The sequence below is a fragment of the Astyanax mexicanus genome, chromosome 1 (genome assembly GCF_023375975.1).
Source record: "Astyanax mexicanus isolate ESR-SI-001 chromosome 1, AstMex3_surface, whole genome shotgun sequence".
NCBI classification, from domain to species: domain Eukaryota; kingdom Metazoa; phylum Chordata; class Actinopteri; order Characiformes; family Acestrorhamphidae; genus Astyanax; species Astyanax mexicanus.
The window spans coordinates 103,393,474-103,416,726 of NC_064408.1; the positions used below are offsets into that span (position 1 = coordinate 103,393,474).

Sequence of the window (23,253 nt, forward strand, 5' to 3'; positions counted from 1 at the left end):
TAGTAAACTCTTTTTTTTAATAACTTGCACCAGGTATGGCTCCAATAGGTTCATATTTACTCTCAATATGTTCATATTTATTGGCCAAAATTGTCCACAGGTATTATACAAGCTGTGTGTATATTTCTACATCTGTCTTAGCAATGGGTGTGTCTTAAAGTAACTGAATGCAGATGGTGTACAGTCAGTAATGGAGCACCTGTTGTGAATGTATTGTTTTTGGATAACAGTATTTGCACTTATTCTTATTCAGCCTGCAGCAGATTAGATTCACCCAGTTTAGAATAAAACTATAGAAAATGTTTCAGCCTGAACTTCAGGGCATTAAGTCAAAACAGTGACTTCATCCACAATGTCATGTGTGTACCAGGAACATGTCACAGAAGGCATTACCACCCACTGTGGACAGCACAGTCGGTAGTAATGAATGTGACTAAATTTGTAAAACAAATCTCTGAAAAAAAAAAAAAACGCATATCTGACAGGAATCTCATCCACATCCATTCATATTCCCACATATGCATGTACCACAGGCCAGCACAGTGTTTTGTAGCTTCAGTGAGATGTGACAAAAATCAGGGGACATTTTACTAGCTTCTTTTCACATTACTTTTGGCATATCAGTGTATTGTACTGTTGTATCATAACTAAAATATTAGCTTGTGGCTAAGACAGTAAATATACAGCACTTTAAAAAATTAAGAGACCATTTTAGTTCCTGATTCAGTTTCTCTGATTTTGCTATTCATAGGTATATATTTGAGTAAAATGAACATTGCTGTTTAATTCTATAAACTGCAGACAACATTTCTCCAAAATTACAAATAAAAATATTATCATTTAGAGCATTTATTTGAAGAAAAAAAAGATGCAGAGCTTTCAGACCTCAAATAATACAAAGAAAACAAGTTCATATGTATTCATGACGTTTTAAGAGTTCAGAAATCAATATTTGGTGGAATAATCCTGGTTTTTAATCACAGTTGTCATCCATCTTGGCATGTTCCCCTCCACCAGTCTTACACACTGCTTTTGGATAACTTTATTCCACTCCAGGTGCAGAAATTCAGGCAGTTCAGCTTGGTTTGATGGCTTGTGATCATCCATCTTCCTCTTGATTATATTCCAGAGCTTTTCAATTTGGTAAAATCAAAGAAATAATAATCTTTTAAGTGATTTCTTATTTTTTTCCAGAGCTGTATATTTTTACATACAATTTTAGGTCTAATGCATTAAAATAGAAACATTATCATATTAACATTAACACAATATCATGTGGATGATTTTTTTTTTTTTTTTTTGCTGTATTAACACCACTATATTGTATTGAATTCTGAATTTTGTCAATCGTTACATCTATTCAAGCTCATTTTTATATTTAAAAACACAGGCATTCCCAGTATACGGGCAGTCTTTAGAGGCCTAATCTGATGTATCTTATCATGATGTATCTCCTTCTAATAAGCTCCCTGTGTTAAATTAGCCGTGGCTCATTCGATTTACTCCCGTGGCCCCAACAGTTAATGTGGGGAAAAGTAGAAAAGACATACATCAGCCGATATGAAAATATGCTTCGCTTCCTCAGCTGAGTCTCTCTCTCTCTCTCTCTCTCGCTCCTCTAGACCACCCCTCCTCCACCTTCTCGCTTCACACTTCTCACTTCCACCCATTACACCCCCCCCCCCCCCCTTTACCCATCATACACCTTGTCAGCGGCTGGGCTGCGAGTGAGGTGCGCGTGCACAAGTTTTTTTGGGGGTTGCATACATTTGGCTCTGATGATAAATTGTCCCGCGGAGGAATTTCATTTAGTGCCGCCGGCCTCTGCTGAACCTGTTGCTGCTCGGCAAGCACGATAAGCGCATAAGCAGCGGCGCCACTTCATTCATCATGGAGCGCCCGCGCCGTTCAGGTGCCTTATAGGCCATGCAGGAGGGAAACCACTAAACCGACAAAAAAAAGAAAAGAGCGGACGGACCGCCGAGCTCCTATTAAAAAGAGGGGGGGAGCTGTGCGGTTGTGTGGGGCATGTAAACCCTTTTTTTTTCTTTTTTTTTTCTCTTTTTTTCCTCTTTTTTTCTTGATCTGAGATATTGTTAAAGTTTATAATCACGCTGTTCTTGACACTTTTTTACACAGTTTTTCTTGATTTGTTTGTGTTTCTATTTAGAGCCCTTGCTAATGCATGAACACAGTTTTTGTATAATACAAGAAATATACAAAAAAAAAAACATAAAAAAACCAAGCAGGCAGTTAGACAGTTGCACTACTCTAGAGCAGCAATAGATATATAAAGCATAGATATATGTATTCAAAAAATAAGGAATATGTCATTCTACCCAGAACTAATTTTTACAAAGTGGCTCAAGAGTGGTGCAACAGTCTAACTGCCTGCTCATCAAGCAGTTCAAATCACAGCAAAAATGACAAAACACAGCACAATGTTTACTATTTTTTTGAGGACCTCAAACAAATATGTTTTTTTTTCTTGGTCCAATACATGACTACAGTTCAAAAAGGCTATTTTTGACACTTTATTGGGTTGAGTTTGGGCTTTTTTTGAGTCCTAGAGCTTAATTACATACATAATACAAAACAATAATAGAGCAGTTAAAGCAAATCGTCCGTCGCTGTCCAATAAAAAACGAGTAACTTTACAGGAGAGAAAGAAAACCTTCTAAACTTTCAATGAATTTCAATGTTAAAAAGAGTTAATTTTAGGTCATTTTAAAGTTTTTCTATTGGTCTGTTCTTCAAGAAATTTTGGCTCAGTGTAAATTGTGTAGAAAAGGACAAAAATGGAGATACTAGTTTTTCACTGGACAGCAACGATATATATATTTGCCTTTTGAGGCACGCAGCTTAGGTACATAACATTAGGTACATAAATCAAAAATAGCAAGCAGGCAGTTTTCTTTTTTTCTTTTTGTTGGGCCGAGACATAGTTAAAGTTTAAGAATAGGCGGTTCTTGACATTTTTTCCAAGATTTTGGGTTGATGTTTGCTTTTTGAAGGCCTTGAGCGTGGCCTAACAGTAACTGTGTACATAATACAAAAAAAAAAAAAACCTTGATATGCAGGGGCATGCTGATTTATATGTATCTGATCTATTTCTTGATAATATCTGTTTTATATCAGCGGGAGATTTGTATTTTTTTTCTTTTTTTCTCCTCTCCAGGCTGCATCAGGCTTTTTAAAGAGCATTAAAAATCACAGGCAGTGACATGTCAGTGCTACACGACAACGAGGCCGACACGGGCGCTGCGCTTGTGGGCATGCAAAAAAAAAAAACACTCCTCCTCCTGCTCTTCTTCTCCTTCTCCCCTCTCTCCCTTTTCTTTCTCGCTTCTGCTTCTACCCATTCCCCTCCTTCTAATCTCTCCACCCCTCTCTCTTCTTTCCACTCCTCTCCTTTTCCACGCTCAATCCACGGCCTTGCGTAAAGGACGCGCCGCACGCCGAGCTGAGCAAAGGGAATAATTAAAGAGGGGAGGAGAGGAAGCCTGATCCTATTGTTTAGGGTTTCGGCCCACTGAAATCTTCGTCTGTTCTCCCTATATTCACACACGCACCACATAAAACAGCCCTGTGATGTCCCTCTCCTCCACGCATCTTCTTTTCATTACGAGTAAAACAGCTTCGCTGCTGCAGCCGGGCCTCGCATTTCTGCAAGTGCTGGAAAAGAAAAAGACCAAACGAAAACAAAGCTGCTTTTATTTCTGACAGAAAAAAGGCTGTGCGCCTTTTAAAGCCCACATTTCTCACCCCCTTTCCTTTCTTTTTCTTTTTCTTTCTCCCTGCATCCTTTCTAATAGCATAATTGCTCCACTCAGAGTGGTTATCGAAATGATTCCACTGTGATAAGGCTGCGATACGAGGTGGACGGAGGGCGGCGAGGGCCGGACGAACCACCGTGGTCCATCTCTGGGTCTGCAAATGCAACCAACCCCCGCCCCCAGACCAGCCACGCTCACACACACACATACACACACACACACATACACACACCCCACCCCTGAGGCTTTTACTGTCTGTCAACCAGCACTCTGTCTCCGCGGCGCATCAGGGCCTGGCTCTATTGATTTTTCCGCCCACTGAAACTGCCGTGCGAGCATAAATTTTGCATGAGGGCTCTTTACCCCCGCGCCGCCACACTCAATGGAGGGGAGAAAGGGGTGTGTGATAGAGAGAGAGAGACAGAGAGAGAGAGAGAGAGAGAGAGAGAGACAAAAAGTGAGCGAGAGAAAGAGAGAGAGAAAGAGATAGATAGTAAGAAGGTGGCAACGCACAAGGGGCAGTGAGGCGCGTGCAAGGGGCATCAGGGAGGGTGAAGGCCAGAGAACCCCAGTTGTAGGCCTACAGTGGGCTTTGTGAGGGACTGGAGTGTGACTAGAATGGGCTGCGGGTTACTAGCCCGCTAGTGGGGAAAGTGGTGGGCCATTTCCCCAAACAGGGGAACAGGCTGCTGGACGACGGAGGACAGGGGTTTGGGAGAAACTGGAGTGGAAATGCCTACACAAATTGGGCAAGGGTTGTTCTTGAGCGAGAAATAAATAAAGCCTTATATAAAAACTTTATTCCTAATTATATTTTAAAGGGGCCATATCATAGACAGCAGGCCTGTTTTGCCTTTTTTTACGTAAATAAGTTATAAAAAAAAAAAACATGGACAAATAATGATTACCCGGAATAATAAATTATAGAAATTTTAGACCTATATGTGCAACTCTTCTGGTCTGGTGATGAGGAATCTATTTCCCTTAGGCAAGCTCTTGAGATGTAGTTGCAGTATGTGGACAAGCATTGTCCTGTTGGAATATTGCATTAGAGTGTGCATTCAGAAAACATAGGGCCACTTTTCGCAGGACCTTATTAGCATAACTTTTGAGCTGTAATAAATACCATGTTCTGTTATCATTCGCAATTGGTAAACACCTCACACAGCATGATATCTGGGCTTCAGGACGTCTAAAAAAAACAATAAGTTGATTTGGCTATTTGCGCTGACCTCAGTGCCTCCACACACAGATTCATTGATCATCTCAATAGAGACAAATACAGGACTTATCAATAAAAATGACCTGCTGTCCCTCTATGAAAGTCTGGCTCTACTACCCACCAAGTTTAATTTCTGTCAGTTTATTGCCATTGGATATAACTATTTTTATCAGTGTATATAGACCAAATATAGGTGTAATATACAGTACATATTAATCAGCAAGTGAATGGGCTCAATGTGTAAGAATCAAGAGAAACAAAATAAATCCTCAGGAATAGAAGTGGAGTGAAGGAATGGCAGAAACAATATATAAAAGACATGAACATGTAGATGTAGACTTTGTACGCACTTATGTTTTTCACTTTTCTGCTCTTCCACTTCAGTCCTCATAGCTATATACATTATGAGGTATTATCTTGTTAATAAGATTGAACTTTGGCCAGTATACTCATGGCAAGCCAATGTGAATTAACAGAGTCAGAGTTGTGGGAGTTTGTACCAGGAATACATCATAAAAGGCATTACCACCCACAGTGAACAGTTCAGTGTGTTGTATTGATCGTGACCGGGGCCCTCTGGTTAGCATTGTCCATGTATACAGGCAAGTGACTGTGGCAGAAATCACATCCACATTCAATGCAGGTGTTCTTTTGCTTCCATGGGACATGACAAGTCATGGGACACAATATTATAGTTTGTGTGGATGCTTCAGAGCATCATTGGCAGTCTTTCGATAGACATTATACCCCATAATGTAGCTGAATTTACCAATTAAAAGGGTGACTAGATATTTCTGAACATATGTAGCGGGTATCTTAGACAATGGTTAAGCCTAATCTTAGTTTAGGACTATATGCCCTATTTTAGATATTTTTAGGTGCACTGTACAGCTTGATTTAAAGCGTCTTTGCTATTAAAACGGTTAAAGTAGGCATTGTGCGGCTCAAAATGTAAAACATGGGCATAACATGCAGTAGACCAATCAGGGTGAACATGAGTTGGGGATGTGCCTGCGTTGACAATTTATTGCCAAGATAGCAATAAACATCTAGCAGTTGATGTATGACAGTAGGTTGTCTTTAGTCAGTGTCACACTTGTGTTTTCTATTGCCAAGATAGTAATATGGCAGACATTTACCTGAACACATCTCGTTTTGAGACCACCTAGCCTATCAGTGTAGATATATTCACAAGCACCGTTGCTATTTAATTGATGCATTGCAACGTACCTTGTGCAGGGTGTACGATAATACCCTAAATATTTCTTTCAGGGGAGAACTATAGTCCAAGAACATGTTTAACCCCTGTCTAGAAGACTGAGCCATAATTTAAACTCACTTAATGATGTATGATGTCGAACTAGATTCTTTTTATACTCATCCAAACTCTGCAATGCTGTGGCCTAGATTAAATGAGACTGGTACTGTAGAATCAGCCACTCTGCTGGATCACGTCACACAAGGCGCCTTGTCACCATCACCCTCCATTTCTTCCTGCTCACTGTAAATGGTTGTGGCTATGGCGTTTAGGTGGACAGCACAGGTGGTTCGCCATAATGAGAGAGGTGGGCAGTCTGAGTCTGTCCACTCCACTCTCTTTGTACACAAGGCAAAAATAGCCACTCGCCCTGACCATCCTGCTCACTGTGACCTCCGCACTGACCTCTGACAATCAGCCACACACTGCACTTTACACACACACACACAAAGTCTGTCAGCACTCAAACACAAGACAGGTGATTTTTTTTTTACAGTGGCAGCTCAACAGAGACGAGAGCTATCAGAAAGAACGACAAGAGCAAGTGTGGTACACACACACACACACACACACCACACACACACACACACTTGGCAGACTCAAACACAATCACACTGGCTGGCCCCACGTACAGGGGGTCAGGGAGGTCAGCTGAGAGCTTCTGTTAAACAGAGGAACGCGTGTGATCTGCTCTGGATCTTTTGTCTCTGTTTCTCCTCTCTCACCTGCCTGTGGGCTGAGAGTGAGGAGCAAATACAGAAGGTGCCTGGAGTCACAACTCAACAATATAAGGGCCATCCGCATGACTGAGGAACCTGAGCAGGGCTGATCTCAGCAGTTCAAGAAAACCTGTAGCAGCAGATGAATGCTAAAGAACCTTTCAGTCAACAGTTTTACCAGCTGAGATACAGGAGCTTAAAGAACCTGGACCTGTAATGACAACAATGTTTGAACAATATATTGCAAATCTTAGTATAATAGCCCTAATAATGCAATAACACCCTTGTAAAAATTTTCACTATTTTTTGTTTATTTATTAAGAATATTCAGACAATTGAATTGAAATATAAATATGTTTAAAAATCCTTAATAATAATATTAATAATAATAATACTTTATTTTTTATATAGCGCTTTTCTAAAACCCAAAGACGCTTACAATCATCGTTGATAGAAACATTATACAATAAGTAACGGCAGACACATCGACCTAACAACAGTATGACAACTAGACAACAGAGATGAGTGGTAGAGCAAACTAAACAGAGGAAAGGTCAAAGGTGAGAGAAAAGAGGTGAGTCTTAAGATGGGATTTAAAAATGGAAAGAGAGGAAGATTGCTTCACAATCACAATGTAAACAACTTTTTTTTCCATTAACAGTTTTGGTGAATGAGATCCGGGAGTGTATAATAGTGCAATAAACTAATAATGCAATTAAACCATTTTTAACAAATATTACACTGATATTTTTTATTAATTAGGAATATTTAGACAATTTATATATAAATATATTTAAACATCCTTAATAATCAGAATGTAAACGACTATCTTTTCCATTAACAGTTTTGGTGAATGAGATATGGGAATTTGAAGAACCTGGGCCTGAAATGAAATGAAACAATGTTTGAACAATATATTGCCAATCTCAGTAAAATAGCCCTAACAATAGCCCTAATAATGCAATTAAACCCTTTTTAAAATATTACACTGATTTTTTTTTTTATTAATTAGGAATATTTAGACAAATTTAGGAAAATGCTAAGGAAGATATTGGTGAATGAGCCCAGTTGCTATAAAGCTGCTTTGCAGAGAAAGAGAACTGCACCTGAGATTTATAATCCAGCAGAGCACCGAGACGACACTTGTTAAAGTAGGTGATGACCTTTAGCTGCCCTCTGACCAAGACTGTATTTCTTCACTAGGCAGAAGACTAGCATTGATGCTGAGAAAGCCTCACATGTTTGTTTTTTACTACTGTTATTTCTTAGACTGTAATGCTTTAAAGCTATTGTGAAGCTGTACATGATGCCTCATGCTTACTGTCGTAGACATTAGATATTATAATTATTCTTTATTTCTGTATAATGCATTAATGCAGTCTATACGCACTGTGTTACATAGCTGTTCTCAGAGCTGTTACATTTGTTGCCACCATTTTCACCAAACACAACAAACAGAACACTGATTCAGCACAGATATAGTGTAGAACTGATATAGCCAATAATCTATAAGATTTATTGAAATAAGTTTGTTTGTAGTAGCCTGCCATGAGTATTTTACAAAAAAAAAATCTATAGCCTATAGCAAAAAATAACTACTGTCTACTAGACATGCCTACCTCAACTGTTTTGTAGCTTATACTGAAAAATCTTCCACCATTAGACTCTGAATTAACTCCAATTTATTTGCATGGTTACATAAATATGTACATATATTTTAGTTGTATCTTTTATAATAACGTAGTTAAAAAAAAAAAAACATGGAATGTAAGCAATGGGTGCATATTGTTGCTGACCAATGAAAAACGTATCTCTACTACAGCAAACATTTAGAGCATGATTTTCATCTCATTTCATTATCATTTCATTTTGGGTCTCTGTTGATATAGCCGTCACAAAAGAAGAACCACTGCTTGTCATCATTTTCTTGTAACTGCATAAAGTTGCAAAACGCTGCAAAAAAAAACGCTGTTTTAATAAGAAAATGAAAGCAAAATACCATAATAATAAACACATTGAACGAACAATGCAACAATGCATTGATAAAACAATCAAAAAAGTGCTTTGTTGCCTGAAAGCAACGCCATGCCATAAAGGGTTAAATTTGACTGAAGTCAGTGTGAAAAGCATTTTTATTGGTCTATTCATTAGTAAAAATGACACAGTGTAAGGGACAGTTTGTGTGTTCAAATTATGTAGTAAACTTAGAAACTCAGAATCGACAAAAATTAAATAACTTGTTTTTCAATGGACATTGATACTATATTAAAGACTACTGGTCTAAAAGTATAGAATTTAGTATGTGAAGCATCCAGCAGAGCCTGAAATATCATCACGTCCACCTGCGTCCAAAGCCCTGTCATTTTTCTTTTTTTAGTAATTACATCCTCAGTGTCCGCACTCCCGAGCCTGCAGCTCATGCCTCGCCCTCACAATTAGCTTGCTGGATGTTGCTCGATTAGAGCCGGTCTGATGAAGTCGCTCTGCTCTTTTAAGGAGAGCAGAAGGTCAGTGGCTTCCTTTAACGAGACGACAGAGTTTATAAAGCGGCGCCGTTAAAGGCACGCCGTTACCTGCAGTGTTACTCACATAATAGGGCCACATGGGGCTTCCTTCCCTGCTCTCCTTTATTTTTTATTTTTTTTTGTTGCCGTCTTTTCTTCGCACTCTTTTTTGTTGTTCTCTCCCTCTCTCTCTCTCTCTCTCTTTCTTTATTTCTCCGGCCCTCGTGACTGGAGGCAGGAGAAGAGGGCCTGCCTTCGCCTTTGATCTTCCTCCTCTGCTTTCGATAATTTTTTGACAGAAATCAGATTTTTTTTTTCACCCCTCTCTTTTTCTCCCTCCCATTTCTCTTTCTTTTACCCCCTCCTCCTCTTCAGACACCCCCAATCACCACCAACCCCAACCCCTCCCCTCCACCTACTTTCCTCATTGGTAGCGGCGTCCGGACTTGCTGGAGAGAGCCACATATACGCTTTCGGCCCTGTCAAGCCCCTGCAAGACAACTTGCCCCAACATTTCACGCGCGAATTGGACTCTTGGCTTTTTCCCGGGCGCAGATGATATATATAATTCATGGCGGGGTGTGAGAGTGGTGTCAACGTGTCAGCCGATAGAAGAAATATAAAAGTGGGCTGTTTACTGGTTGAGAGACACTTTCTCTCTCTCTTTTTTCTTTTTTTTTTCTTTTTTTTGTTTCTTCTCTGATTCTCTCCCTTCTCAGATAGAGAGTTGTGGTGGGGGTGGGAGTTAAGGGGGTTGGGGGGGGGGGGATCAAATGCGCGCCTGTCCATCCAGCTCTGATGCAGGAGTAGCCACGCTAATCAAAGCAACGCCAGCCCCAATGTATTTTTTCAGTTATCTCCCAGGAAGAAAAAAAAGGGTAAGAAAAATCCCATTTTTAATTATTCAAGTGCAGCAATTAATTATGGAGACTCGCTTGTCCATGTGTCGGCTTCGCAAACCAACGCCTGCCTTGTCAATACAAGTTTCGCTCTCTCTGTGCGCATTGATCTATTGTACTTCACTCCATTTACTGTGATTTGTCTTACTGCTGTAATTAAATATGCCCACGAATCCAAATGAATTATTCCTGATGTGAACATAAGGGGCCATCATTTGTATTGTACTGAGGCAGCTGTTGTGTTTTTCTTGTTTGTCTTCATCTCTCCCACCTTCAAAGCTGGACTATTTGAAGTTAATTTTTGAACCAAAAAACAGAAAAACAATGTATGCAGTTGTTTACAACTTTCCATCTTGACAGGGATGGTGCAGTGAACTCAAATCAAACGCAACTTAAATCAAACGCAACTTTTTTTCTCCGACTGATGCCCGCTTGCTGAAGAAGCAGTGTTATTAGATCTCTCTTTGGAGGTCACTCATCAACCTGTTTGCACACCCTTCTCTTAGTCTTCTCGAACGAAAACAAAGGTCACGCTGATTTATATACCCCTTATAGAGCCCTTTCATAAGGTAGAACATGCGGGTCATTTGAATGCACTGCACTGGTTCGTGAAGTCACCGCCGGTGTGAATGGAAATAATGCTGGGTTATTATGTTTGTAAGCAATGGAGACGGTGTTTAAGAGACGCTGTTGTGTATGTCTCTCTATACTGTTGTTGGCCCTGGAAATGAAAGCACGGGTCAGCACTGTGGTTTCTTTTCAAAAGAAACAGCATTTCTCCATATTCAATAGCGCCCTTGGCACCTTTCAAGGACACATTCGGCAGCTTCAATTTTGCGCCGCAGTCAGATAAAACAGAAACGGACTATGACTTCACAGAAAAAGGCAACAAAAGACGCCACGTTTCACCAAACGAACCCAAAGAGGACCAGCAAGGCCCGAAATCCCACCCTACCCCTGTTTGTTACTGTAGAAAAACTAGGCCTTGACTGCAGCCAGAGCTTTCTTAAATGGACGAGACACACAGCTAAAGAGAGAAAAAAGGAATTACACTAAATGAACTCTAAGGGTCCTTAAGACCTGGGGTTTTGCGGGGAGTGCTCCCAACATCAAAAGCCCGGAACATCTCTAAACAGCCCGAGGGGCAGTAATCCACTTTTCCTAGATGCTTCTAGAAGCATGGTCTGCTCAATAATTACAGTCTATCTGCAGGGTAGCATGAAGTCCAATGGCTGGCAAATAGTGAAGCTCCTGCAATTTTACTGAACTTCAGGATGTCTAACTTTCAGAAGAAGACAAAACATCAACACCATCAGGTTTAGGTTAATAATAAAGAATGTGACCTGTTTACCTTGTTTACTTGTCATAATCCAAAGAAATGTTATTGCATTATTACAAATATCAGACACACTTTTTTTTATCGTTTTTTTTAATAAAAATTCACACAACAAATTGAAATGCGTTATATTATGAGAATAAAACAGGGTTTTAGAATTGACATAAATCATTGGCTCCAACACTGATCGTGGAGGGTCGCTGCCCAGCACATTTACATTCTTTCACTGCTCACAGAACACTTGGCCAAATTAAGTCATTTGTTACTTATTAAATAGACTTTACTGAGGTTATGTCCATGTGTAACTGTATATTTTTGATAACTGAGACTTCCTTCCCTCAATTTTTGTCGTGTCTTGCCTTGAACTTCTATGTGCTCTATTGCTTAATGTCCATCATTATTTGTACGTCACTTTGGATAAAACCAGAGACTGTAAAAATAGATGGACGCCCTGTCGCCGTTCCCATTCATTCAATGAAAATGAAGCCAAAATCTTCCGCCATGTTGACGATACTGAAACCTGAGTCTGCGTAGTAGAGACCAGAGGAGGGAGAAAGACTGTGGAGAGACAGCCTACTCATTTAAATAACCCCGCCCCTGAGGGCTGCCTCCACAAAGCTCACACAGCAGGTCACAGGCTGGTCCCACCCATACAGTCATTGGTCCCACCCCCGCTAGCCCCAGCCCTTTTACAATAAAAAATTGACAATATAAGCAGAGGTGACACTAGCTGCTGCATTTAAATAAAGGAGGTAGAATTACAGTATATTAGAAAAAACGTGATTGAAAGTTGTCTGTTTTGCCACTGAAACCTATGGGGATGGGTGGGGTTACACAGCTTTCTGCAACCGAACAGCTTTTGAGAGACGATGCTCTGTCCAGCTAAACACAGTCTGTGGATAAAACCATCTGCCAAATGTAATATAATGTAATGTTCCCTTAACTGAGATGCTGGCTCTGCTGAGATGCGCCAAACGCGCCAAAGTCAGAGCATACCTGTCTCTTAAAGGGAATGGCAAGTGACACGCTGATTGGTTTATTTCACGTTACATCTAAAACACACCCAAGATTAATAAAGAAGAAGGCGTATTTTTTGCGCACTCACTATACCAAAGACACACCGACATGCCCTACATCCAGCTGCATGATCCGCACTTGACCGGTGCGCTATAGATTGCTAAAATAGGGCCCTATGTATAGGTATCATGAAAAATACACACACTTGTATATTCCTAAAAATGTATTAATACCATCTTTGACTCGAAGTAATGGAATCTTGTTTTGGACGTGTACTACATAAGGTGAATAAGCGAGGACACAGGAACTTGTCCTTTATCTATTAAGGGAAACGGAGCCTCTTTGAAGCACTGATGGCAGCAGGCAGCACTGACTGTGGTTTTGTGGTTTGCTGCACAGGTGTCCTGGAACCTTTAAAGGTATCAGCTTGACGATGGAATGCTTACTGTTTTCTTCCTCTGCAGCTACCTCATCTCTCAACTCGCAGCTTCAGCATCTTCAGCATCTCCAACAAATACAGCAGCACCACCAGCAGCAGCAGCAACAACACCAACAACAACAGCAGCAGCAGCAGCAGCAGAGAGAGCGAGAGCAGCGCGAGAGAGAGCAGCGCGAGAGAGAGCAGCGCGAGAGGGAGCAGCAGCAGAGAGAGCGCGAACGCGAGCGGGAGCAACACTGCGCCCCTGTCCACCTCCAGCCACCCAATCATCTTCCTTCCCATCGCCAGCTGACTCCTCCCATCCAGCAGCAAGCGTCTGGTCCCTCGACAGGAAACGCCACTTCTTGTACCTCCTCCAGCCACGCCTCAGCTCCACCTTCTCAATCCCCGCCCACTCACAGGCCCAACCAATCACCAGCTCGCAGCCTGCCCTCTCCTGTCACGCCCCCATTGCCATTGCAGGTAAGTTTTTTCTATTATAAGAATTTGTATGATATTTTACACAGTAAATTCCCTACACCAACACCTAAAATAAACTCACATAAACATTTCCCATGGCCCAGTGGGGCTCTAGTCGCTTTCTAGTGTTTTTGGGTCTGTGTTGTCTGAGCCCTCCTCTCATTGTAAAGGCTGAGGCAGTGTTTATAAGCTGGTCCCTGGTGGCTGCTCAATCGGTCCAACAAGGGCCAGCTGGGACCAACTGGGGCTGTGTGTCCTGGTGTGGGGCAGATCCACATGGTCCCCAAGCCTCCTCACATCACACTTTAAACACTGACAAATTGATCAAATAACTGAAAAAAGTAGCACCATGCCAACTCTGCACATTTATACTGCAGGTATACATTTTTTTCTTATTAATTTCACTCTTGAATTTTCTTGAATACTGAATTTTCCTTTATAGCATTGCAGAAAAAAAATCAGAAACTTTTTGTGAGTTGTTTCTGGTGGCAAACTTAAGAGTCAAAGGCTAAATCAAAAGAAGAGTTAAATAGTTTGCATTAAATTGAAAAACTGTGAAACACAGGGGTGTAAAACCTACAGTAACATTTACAGTCATTTACAGTCTGTATCCAATGTGAAAGAGGGGTTAAATGGTTTAATAAAAAATAATAATCATCAAAGTCATCAAGTCCTCAAATCATTGATTGGCATTGACAGTATATAGTATATGAGCACCAGAGCCATCTGAAAGCTTCAGACCAATCACAAAATCAGCGGCCTTCTTTTCCAGGCCAAAATTAGCTCTGACCAGCATCCTTTATTCCTCCTGGCAGCCTACAAGTGTATAATAGGCTTCTTACACAGTAAATGCAACTGCAGTCATTTGCGGTTGACATAAATGCCGAACAATGATTGAACGACAAACGCCAGTTCAGACTTCTGCCAGGGCTTGAGGGCCTGCGAGGCCGATCCATATAATGTCTCCTAAATATGATGTCGCCCCACTTAAAGGACTCGTTCTTCTACATTATTCACAATGTGCCTGGAAGAATGGAGGTTAGGAGTGACACAAGGCCTGGGATGAATCTTAGAGAATGGAGCAGTAATTCAATAGAGTGATTGGATCTGTCTGGGGAAATCTTGGATATTACAAATATTGTTTCTGGAGGAGGTACTTGTTTGCCAAGCGAGGTCCCTGGGAATGAATGAAAATTGAAAGTTTATTGTTAAGAGTTCATCCCTGCCATCTTGCTTGCGACAGCAATAGAGCATTATTGAGGATGAAGAGCTTCAGCATATTAAATTAGGAGTTATGATGGTTTTGGTGTAACCTGATTTGAATCAATTACATGATAATTACTTATTGACATGTTTCATAAGGGTGCAGTAGATGCAGCTGATGCTGCATTTAACTGGGGGGATTTTAGGGACTCATCTTGCTTAATATTCTTTTGAAATTTTGAGAATAGCACTATTTGCTATTTGTCTAAATCGATTCAGAAAATATAGATGTTTTTATTGTGAAGCAGCAATAAAAAGGTTTTTATATATTATTCCATTAAATTAATACCTAAACAATACCACAAAAATTCTGTAATATATGTGACTTTAAATGTAACTGCAAGACTATTTTAAAGGGAACTTTTCACTTGGAGTCGGCTGGCCCTGTACAGCTGATGCTCTTTGCTTAAGGAGGAGAGGCTAATTAACAAACTGATCATATAATAATCATATAAAAACCCCATCTCTTGCTGGGGTATTCCCTGTCTCCCTTTAGCTTTGTTTTACTTTCGTTTCTAAATTAAGATTGACCAGCGACTTTTAACTTACCCTATATATTAAAAATATATCTGAAATATTATGAAAAATATATGCTTCTTTGTGATGTGCTTCATGTCCAGTATGCAAATGCCTTGAGTGTAAAAAGTCAAATGTCCAGTTTTGTTGAGAGTAGCCAGCAAGTCATCAGATCTTTAACTCCCTCAAGGTTTAAGTTTTGCATGCATTCAGGTTTGCAAGTTTTAAGGTTTGCATTCTTTAAGAATTTGAAGTTCAAATCGTCTTTAGTGGCCATTGAGATTTTACAATGGAGTGCATTTAAAAAAGCTATTATGACATCACAATAGGGTGCCATCACAATGGCCATTATGACATCACAATAGGGTGCCATCACAATGGCCATTATGACATCACAATGGAGTGCCATCACAGAGGCTATCAATGCATCAGGAATCACAGTGATCATTATGACAGTCCTATGAGGTGCCGTCACAATGACCATTACAACATCATAATGGAGCGTCATCACAATGACCATAATGACATCATAATGGACATTATGAGATCACAATGCTGTGCCATCATAGTGGCCAGTCTATCACAATGAAGGGTCATCATAGTGGCCAGTATATCTCAATGGAGGGTCATCACAATGGCCAGTCTGATATCACAATGGAGGGCCATCATAGTGGCCAGTATGATATCACAATGAAGGGTCATCATAGTGGCCAGTATATCACAATGGAGGGTCATCATAGTGGCCAGTATATCACAATGGAGGGTCATCATAGTGGCCAGTATATCACAATGGAGGGTCATCATAGTGGCCAGTATATCACAATGGAGGGCCATCACAATGGCCAGTATGATATCACAATGGAGTGCCATCATAGTGGCCAGTATATCACAATGGAGGGCCATCACAATGGCCATTATGACATCAGAATGGGGTGCCATTATAATGGCCATTATGATATCAGAATAGGATGCCATTATAATGGTAATAATGACATCACAATGACCATTATGACATCACAATGCTGTGCCATCATAGTGGCCAGTATCTCACAAAAGAGTGCTATCACAATGGCCATTATGATATCACAATGGTGTGCCATCACAATGGCCGGTATTATATCACAATGGAGTGATATCACAATGGCCGGTATTATATCACAATGGTGTGCCATCACAATGGCCATTATGCAATCACAGTGGGGTGTCATTATAATGAGGTGCCATCACAATAACCCTTATGACATTACAGTTGCAATTCTGACATCATATTGAAATGCTCTCACAATGTGCATTAAAATTAAAGGACTGTGTTTTAGCTGTCAGAGTACTTTTTGAATGAGGAACACAGACCAGCCAGTCAGAACAATGCTCATCATAAACAGCATTAGTCTTTCATACAAGTATTACTGGTGTCTCCAGTTTGTTTGTACTCGGAGGGGTTTTGGTTAGAGGGTGTGTCTTAAAGAGAGAGATGTGATCACACCGCTAAAACATGTGGCTCTTATGCAGCACCCTCAAAAAGTGATTTGCGTGATCTGACTTGTATCAGTTTCAAATAGGTGCGTTTACACTTGCATATTCTTGGATTTTGGACTTAATACATGATGACCTGACCCCCCACCCTTTTTCTTCATGTCCATCTATCCATCCATCCATCCATCTCTCCTCCTCTGTCTGTCTGGCTGTCCCACTCCTTCTCTAATAACCTGCCCCCCCCCTTTCTTTTATATCCCAGTGGTTTCATTTCAGCCGGAGAGAGGCCAGGGTCGCCTCTGTGTCCTTCCCCACATTCATCAGCGTCACAGCCCTTATTGCTCTGTGCTGCGGCCCCCTTCATGGCTGCCGTCAACTTAGGCCATTTATTTCACCTTCTGTCCCTCTGCCAGAGCCCTTACACACACACACACACACACACACCAGCTGGACCCTACAGGGCCCGGCGCTTAATGGTCCCCGGAGCCCGCAACTAGTGCTTTCCAAAGAGGCTCCTTTGGGGTGCAGGCGTTTTTTTCCCCTCCCATCGACAGTTGAAGCACATCTGATTCAATTTGGCATGTGATCTTCCAGCCCTTGATTACATGATTTAGGTGTATTAGGGGTGAGGTAGATAAAGTAGACGGGGGGCTACAAGAAAGGAGGCTGCAATCGCTTGGCCAGATGTGCCCTAAAGTTTGAAATATTTATAAGAACTTGACAGGACCAGGTTGTCCAGTCGAATCTATTTGTGTTCAGACATATTTGTCAAATATTTGATGGTTTAAGTTCAAATTTCACTGTCTTAGGTGTGTTCTGGGTATGATAATGAGTCTTTACTTGTGGCCTGCATTTACCACTACTGTAAGACTGTTCTCATACTTTATTCTTTCTTTCAACTTTAATATCTCTGACAATAATACATCTTGTGTGCTGTTATATATACAGCTCTGGAAAAAGTTTGATTTTATCAAATTGAAAACCTTTGGAATATAATCAAGAGGAAAATGGATGATCACAAGCCACCAAACCAAGCTAAACCAGTGAATTTTTGCACCAGGAGTGGCGGCATAAATTTATCCAAAAGCAGTGTGTAAGACTGGTGGAGGAATACATGCCAAGATGCATGAAAACTGTGATAAAAAACAGGGTTATTCCACCAAATATTGATTTCTGAACTCTTAACTTAAAACTTTATAAATTTATACTTGTTTTCTTTGCATTATTTGAGGTCTAAGAGCTCTGCATCGTATTTGTTATTTCAGCCATTTCTTATGTTCTGCTAATAAATGCTCTACATGACAATATTTTATTTGGAATTTGGGAGAAATGTTGTCTGTTTATACAATAAAACAACAATGTTCATTTTACTCAAACATATACCTATAAATAGTAAAATCAAAGATTTTATCATTTTTTCAGAGCTGTAAATAAGTAAATGCTAACTGGTGCACTCAATGTCTTAATGTCCTTGCTCTGGGAAAAAAACACAATGTATCTAACAACAATAAAATAATTTGGGGTGTGGTTACACACCTGTAGTTTTTTTTTTCCTCTTAGTTACTGCATTTGAAAAAATAAGTTTTCCCTTGTTCTGGTTTGTTTTCACACCTGCTGTGGCAGGAACAAGGAAGTAAATACAAGAAAAAAGGTCCTGTGTTCTGAACTAGAATTATTATAGCTCAAATTTATGGACTACAGCTGACAGTTGTGTGGGATCAGGATCGGATCATGTTCTCACTTAAAAAGAAACCACTTCAAAGTCAGCTTGGTACCAGGCCATGTTTTATTTTATTCCCAATTATTTAACTGGATTTTAAAAAGCTGTGTAGATGTAAAACCTAACTAATTTAGAAATGAAAACATGCTGTCATCCAGAATAATGCCAGTTGTATATGCTAATCTGTTTTTGTATGCATAGGCAGAGCTTGCTAGAGCAGTAACTTTTCTGGCAGTAGATAAAATTGTATTAATTTATTTTAAAAAAATTATAAAAATTCAACCTGCTGAAATAGTAGAACTGTCCATAAGTAGAGCTGTGGTATAATAAAATCAGTAAAAACTGCAAAATGAGAATTTGGAGTTTTATACAACCTTCAAAATAAAAAAAAATATATATATATATTTTTATGTTGTGATGAATAGATTGTTAGAAATACTCCTAAATTGTATATTTAACACTTTTATTTCTGAATAATATGCTCTCTAAAGTTGTATGTTGCTGGCTTCACAGTTTCATGATCCTGGCCCTAACCCGACCTGTTTCTGTTCCCCCTAAGTCTCTTTTCTCCTTGAATTAAAAATATAATTATTTTCTTGGCTGCAAAAACACATTATAGATTAAACTGATGTGTTCTGAGGGAATCCGCAAAGCTTCGCGGCTCTTCGTCCAGGTCAGAGTAACATTACGGCTCATTACGATATTGCCCCGTCCAATGGGATTAAGTGTAGTGCTGCCATGAACAGGTAAAAGGTTTACTGTGTCCCTGGGTCATTACCGAGAGCAGCATCACATCAGGACCAAGGACGGAGCCTTGAGGAACACCCTCAGCAGCAGCAGCAGTAGCAGCTGCAGGATCTGCAGTGGGTGAGCTTCAATCTGCAATAGGATTTGGCCGTTACTGTCTAGCACTTCTGTCCCAGGGGGGTGTGATTAGATTTCCAGCTAAGAGTCATTGTCCGCTTAATCCACAGAGAGATGGACCAGAGGCCAGTGCTTCATTAGCTACCCCTTCACCTCAGCACCCAAACCCTGAGGAAGAAAGTGAAAAAGAGAGTGTGTGTTTGTGAGAGAGTGTATGTGTGTGTTTTTGCATGGATATGGTCTAAAGGGGATGGAAGATGTCTCTCTGTTTGGGGGGCCCCTATCACCAGATATGTGTGTATGAGTGTGTGTGTGGTGTTTCTCTCCTGGGGGGCCTGAGTCCATAATTGGCCTTGCATTTGTGTCTGAGAAAGAGTGTTGCACCGGGCTTCACCCGAGTGTTGCCACCAGCCTTGAGGGACAGCCATGCTTAGGCACCGCAAACACCCTGAGAATTATGGGAAAGTGTATTTCCAGAGCCCCTCATAATTATCCCTCCTGGTAAAACAAGTACAACACACCCGTTCTCTCCTCTTCTCTCCTCCTCTCTTCCCTCCAACCCTCAGTAATCAGCAGAGCAGAGGAGGTGCAGCAGGTCTGATCATCACACAGGACCTGAGGGCCTCCTTTAACTCAACTGACAGCATGGCATTGTGTTAACATTTCACTGGGATAATGCCACACTGTGCCCGGAAACACAGTTAGCTTACTGTCGGCCCTCTCCTCCCTCTTTCTTTTCACCTCTCTTTTTTGACTGTTTTCTTTTCTCGCTAGTTTTCTCAGTTTCCTTCTATATGGTTAATAGATGTTCTTGCTTTAATGCTATAAACTTTCTTTCTCTCTCTCATCCAATTATTCTCCATGTCTTTCTCACTCTTTTTGTCCTTCATTTTTAATGTATTTATTTAATTCTTTAAATTTTTGTTTCTTTGTTTCATTTTTCTTTTTTATTTCTCGCACTCTGACAATTCTTTATTCATGTTTTTTTTCCTTCAATACCTTTTTTTCATTTTCTTTCTTTCTTTTTTTCTTTCTTTCTTTCTGACATAACAAGAACAGAATATAATAAAGTAAACAAAAGGTGAGTAAATGGAAGAGAAGAAGATAGAAAGAAATAACAGAATACACAAAAGACAGTGAAAAATATAAGAAAGAAAGTATGAATGTCAAAAAATAGTGGTATATGGGAAAAGAAAGAAAAACTGTAGGGGTAATATTAAAGAGAAATTATTGTCCTTTCTTTTTCCGAATCCCTTTCTTTTTTCTAATTACTCCCTCTTTAACTTGTTTGCCTTTTTTGTTTTAATCTTTTATTCTGGCACTTTCTGGTGCTAATTACATAATTACATTACATTACATAATTAAAACTAGTATCATAATGACTCTAGTTTAATATCACAATCTGCAGAAGTGTCACCTCCTCAGAGAAAGAGAGAGAGGGAGATAGGAGAGCAGGAGGGAGCCTCAGTGGTGAAGTCAGGGTGGAACTGGCCGTGTGATGACAGACAGAGGAGATTATGAAATTTGCTTAAGTGTGTTAATGGGCTGATTAGCGGGGCGGCTGGATTTGTGGGAGTTGATTGATCGGGGCAGCGGGGTTTCTCCATGCTGAGGAAGCTCGGGGATTTGTGTGCGGCTGCGTGTGTGTGAGTGTGTGTGCGCAGCCTCGGCGCATGCAGGGTGAGCCGGTTACACCGGAATTGATCTTAATTAGATCTGAAAGACCTGCCACAGCAGAATGGTCGCAGCGATTAGAATGAAAAACAGGAGAAATTACTGATCAAATTAATCATAATGTCGGCCTACAGCTGTAGGCCTGCTGTAATTTGCCACTCCACTGGCTTACATCGGCCTCGCGCACACACTCACTCTTCCTCTCTCCCCGACACACACACACACACACACACACACTGTGAGCTGTGGCCTAGAGAGAGGAGCAGAGTCGACCATCTCTACACAGACACAGACACACACCTCTTCCTGCCACATCACCACTCACCACACAAACTCGGTGTGTATCTGTAATGTAGTGCAGTGCAGTAGGTGTTATCTCTCTTGCTCTGGGGCTCTCTCTTTCCCTCTCTCTCTCTCTCTCTCTCTCTCTCTCTCTCTCTTGCTCTCTCCCTCGCTCAGCCTTGACACACACGTGTGTGGACTGTCTGTTCACTGTAACAGTCCTTGACCCAGACACAGTGTGTCAGTCTCCATGGTTCCAGGGCTGACAGTGAGACAGAAGGAAGGAGAAGCGAGAGAGAGCACTTTTCTCTCTCTCTCTGTGTCCCAGCCTCCAAACCATAAGGCTTAATTACACACTACCACTGCCCAGCATTCAGACAGTGTCAATTTACTGTCAGCTCCACATCCCATAGAAAACTCACCTCTCTCTCTCTCTCTCTCTCTCTATCTTTCTCTCACACTCATTCACTGACTCCTACTCTATTTATCAATCAGTCTATACATTTCTATACGATTGCTCTACTTTTCCCGTCATTACAACAGCAAAGACAAACTGACACAGCCTAAATCAAGCTGCACGGTTGAGGGCTTGCCTAAAGATCGCTAAAATACAGCCTTTTTTGTTAAATGATAACTGTTAGAAATATATTCCAGAGATACTTTTGCTATTGCTGAAAGTAAAAAGGTATATAAAGAGTAATATTGCAGGATTAGCAGACTGCTACATTTAGACTAATTTTGCTAATGCTACTCTCCCTGTTACTACTCAAATAAACATCCATTATAATTAAGAAATTGAGGAATACCTTGGATACTGAATGACTGAATTAATTTATTACTAAGATATATGATAGAACATGAAGTTCCATAGAAAATGAATGTGGCTCATTTTGACCCATGTGTGCAGTAGAGGGATAGTGATACAAAAAGAGCTTTAATTCAAAAAGTAAGAAAGAAACAAATTAAATAAAGATGTACTATGATTAAAAACAAGTTAATTGAAGAATACCTTGGATACTAAATTACTGAATTAATTTATTGCTAATATATATAATAGAAACACTCAGCTATACATGGAGTTCCATAGAAAATGAATGTGGGTAATTTTTGACTCATGTGCACTAGAGAACTGGTGATACAAAAAGAGCTTTTATTCAAAAAGTATGACAGGAACAAATCAAATAAAGATGTACTATGATTAAAAACAAGTTAATTGAGAAATGCCTTGGATACTGAATGACTGAATTAATTTATTGCTAAGATATATCATACATGAAGTTCTATAGAAAATGAATGCGGGTCATTTTTGACCCATGTTGCGCATTAGAGGGGGTGTGCATTTGTTGCGCATCAAAGGGTTAAAAACACATTTAAATGTAACATTATGTAGGATTTAAAAATAGGACTTAAAATAAAAGCTTTATTTATAATTGATATTACCCTGAGCAGTAATAGGGAGAGTAGAATTAAATTAATTATTGCATTATACATTAATTTATTGCAAAGAGACAGAAAATTAAAACTCAGCCGGGTCACTTTTGACCCATGTTGTGCATAAAAGGGTTAAGAGTAAATAATTTTACTAAAAAGTACAGCATTAAAGCCCTTGAATAATCACAGTGTTGTCTTTCTGTCTTTCTATCACACTTTCTTTCACATTCTTGCTTGTTTTGTACTCTCTCATCACCTTTTCCCTCCCTCTCTTTCTCTCTCTCTCTTTCTCCTTCTCTCTTTACCTCCACCTCTCTTACTCTCTGAGGTACCCCTACATCACTGTACCACAGGAGGCCTGGGCTCGCAAATGCTGCAATTACACAGACCTCTTCTCCTCC

At 40.2% G+C, this 23,253-nt stretch overlaps 1 protein-coding gene across 3 annotated transcripts in view; it reads left to right on the top strand.

The window, feature by feature from the left end:
- Positions 1–23,253, top strand: part of pou6f2 (POU class 6 homeobox 2) — a 178,377-nt gene that overhangs the window by 99,418 nt on the left and 55,706 nt on the right. For all 3 annotated transcript variants that reach the window (XM_022667014.2, XM_022667015.2, XM_007258616.4), the window contains exon 5: positions 13,196–13,632. In XM_022667014.2, the coding sequence (XP_022522735.2) occupies positions 13,196–13,632 (437 nt within the window). The remainder of the gene's footprint in view (positions 1–13,195; positions 13,633–23,253) is intronic.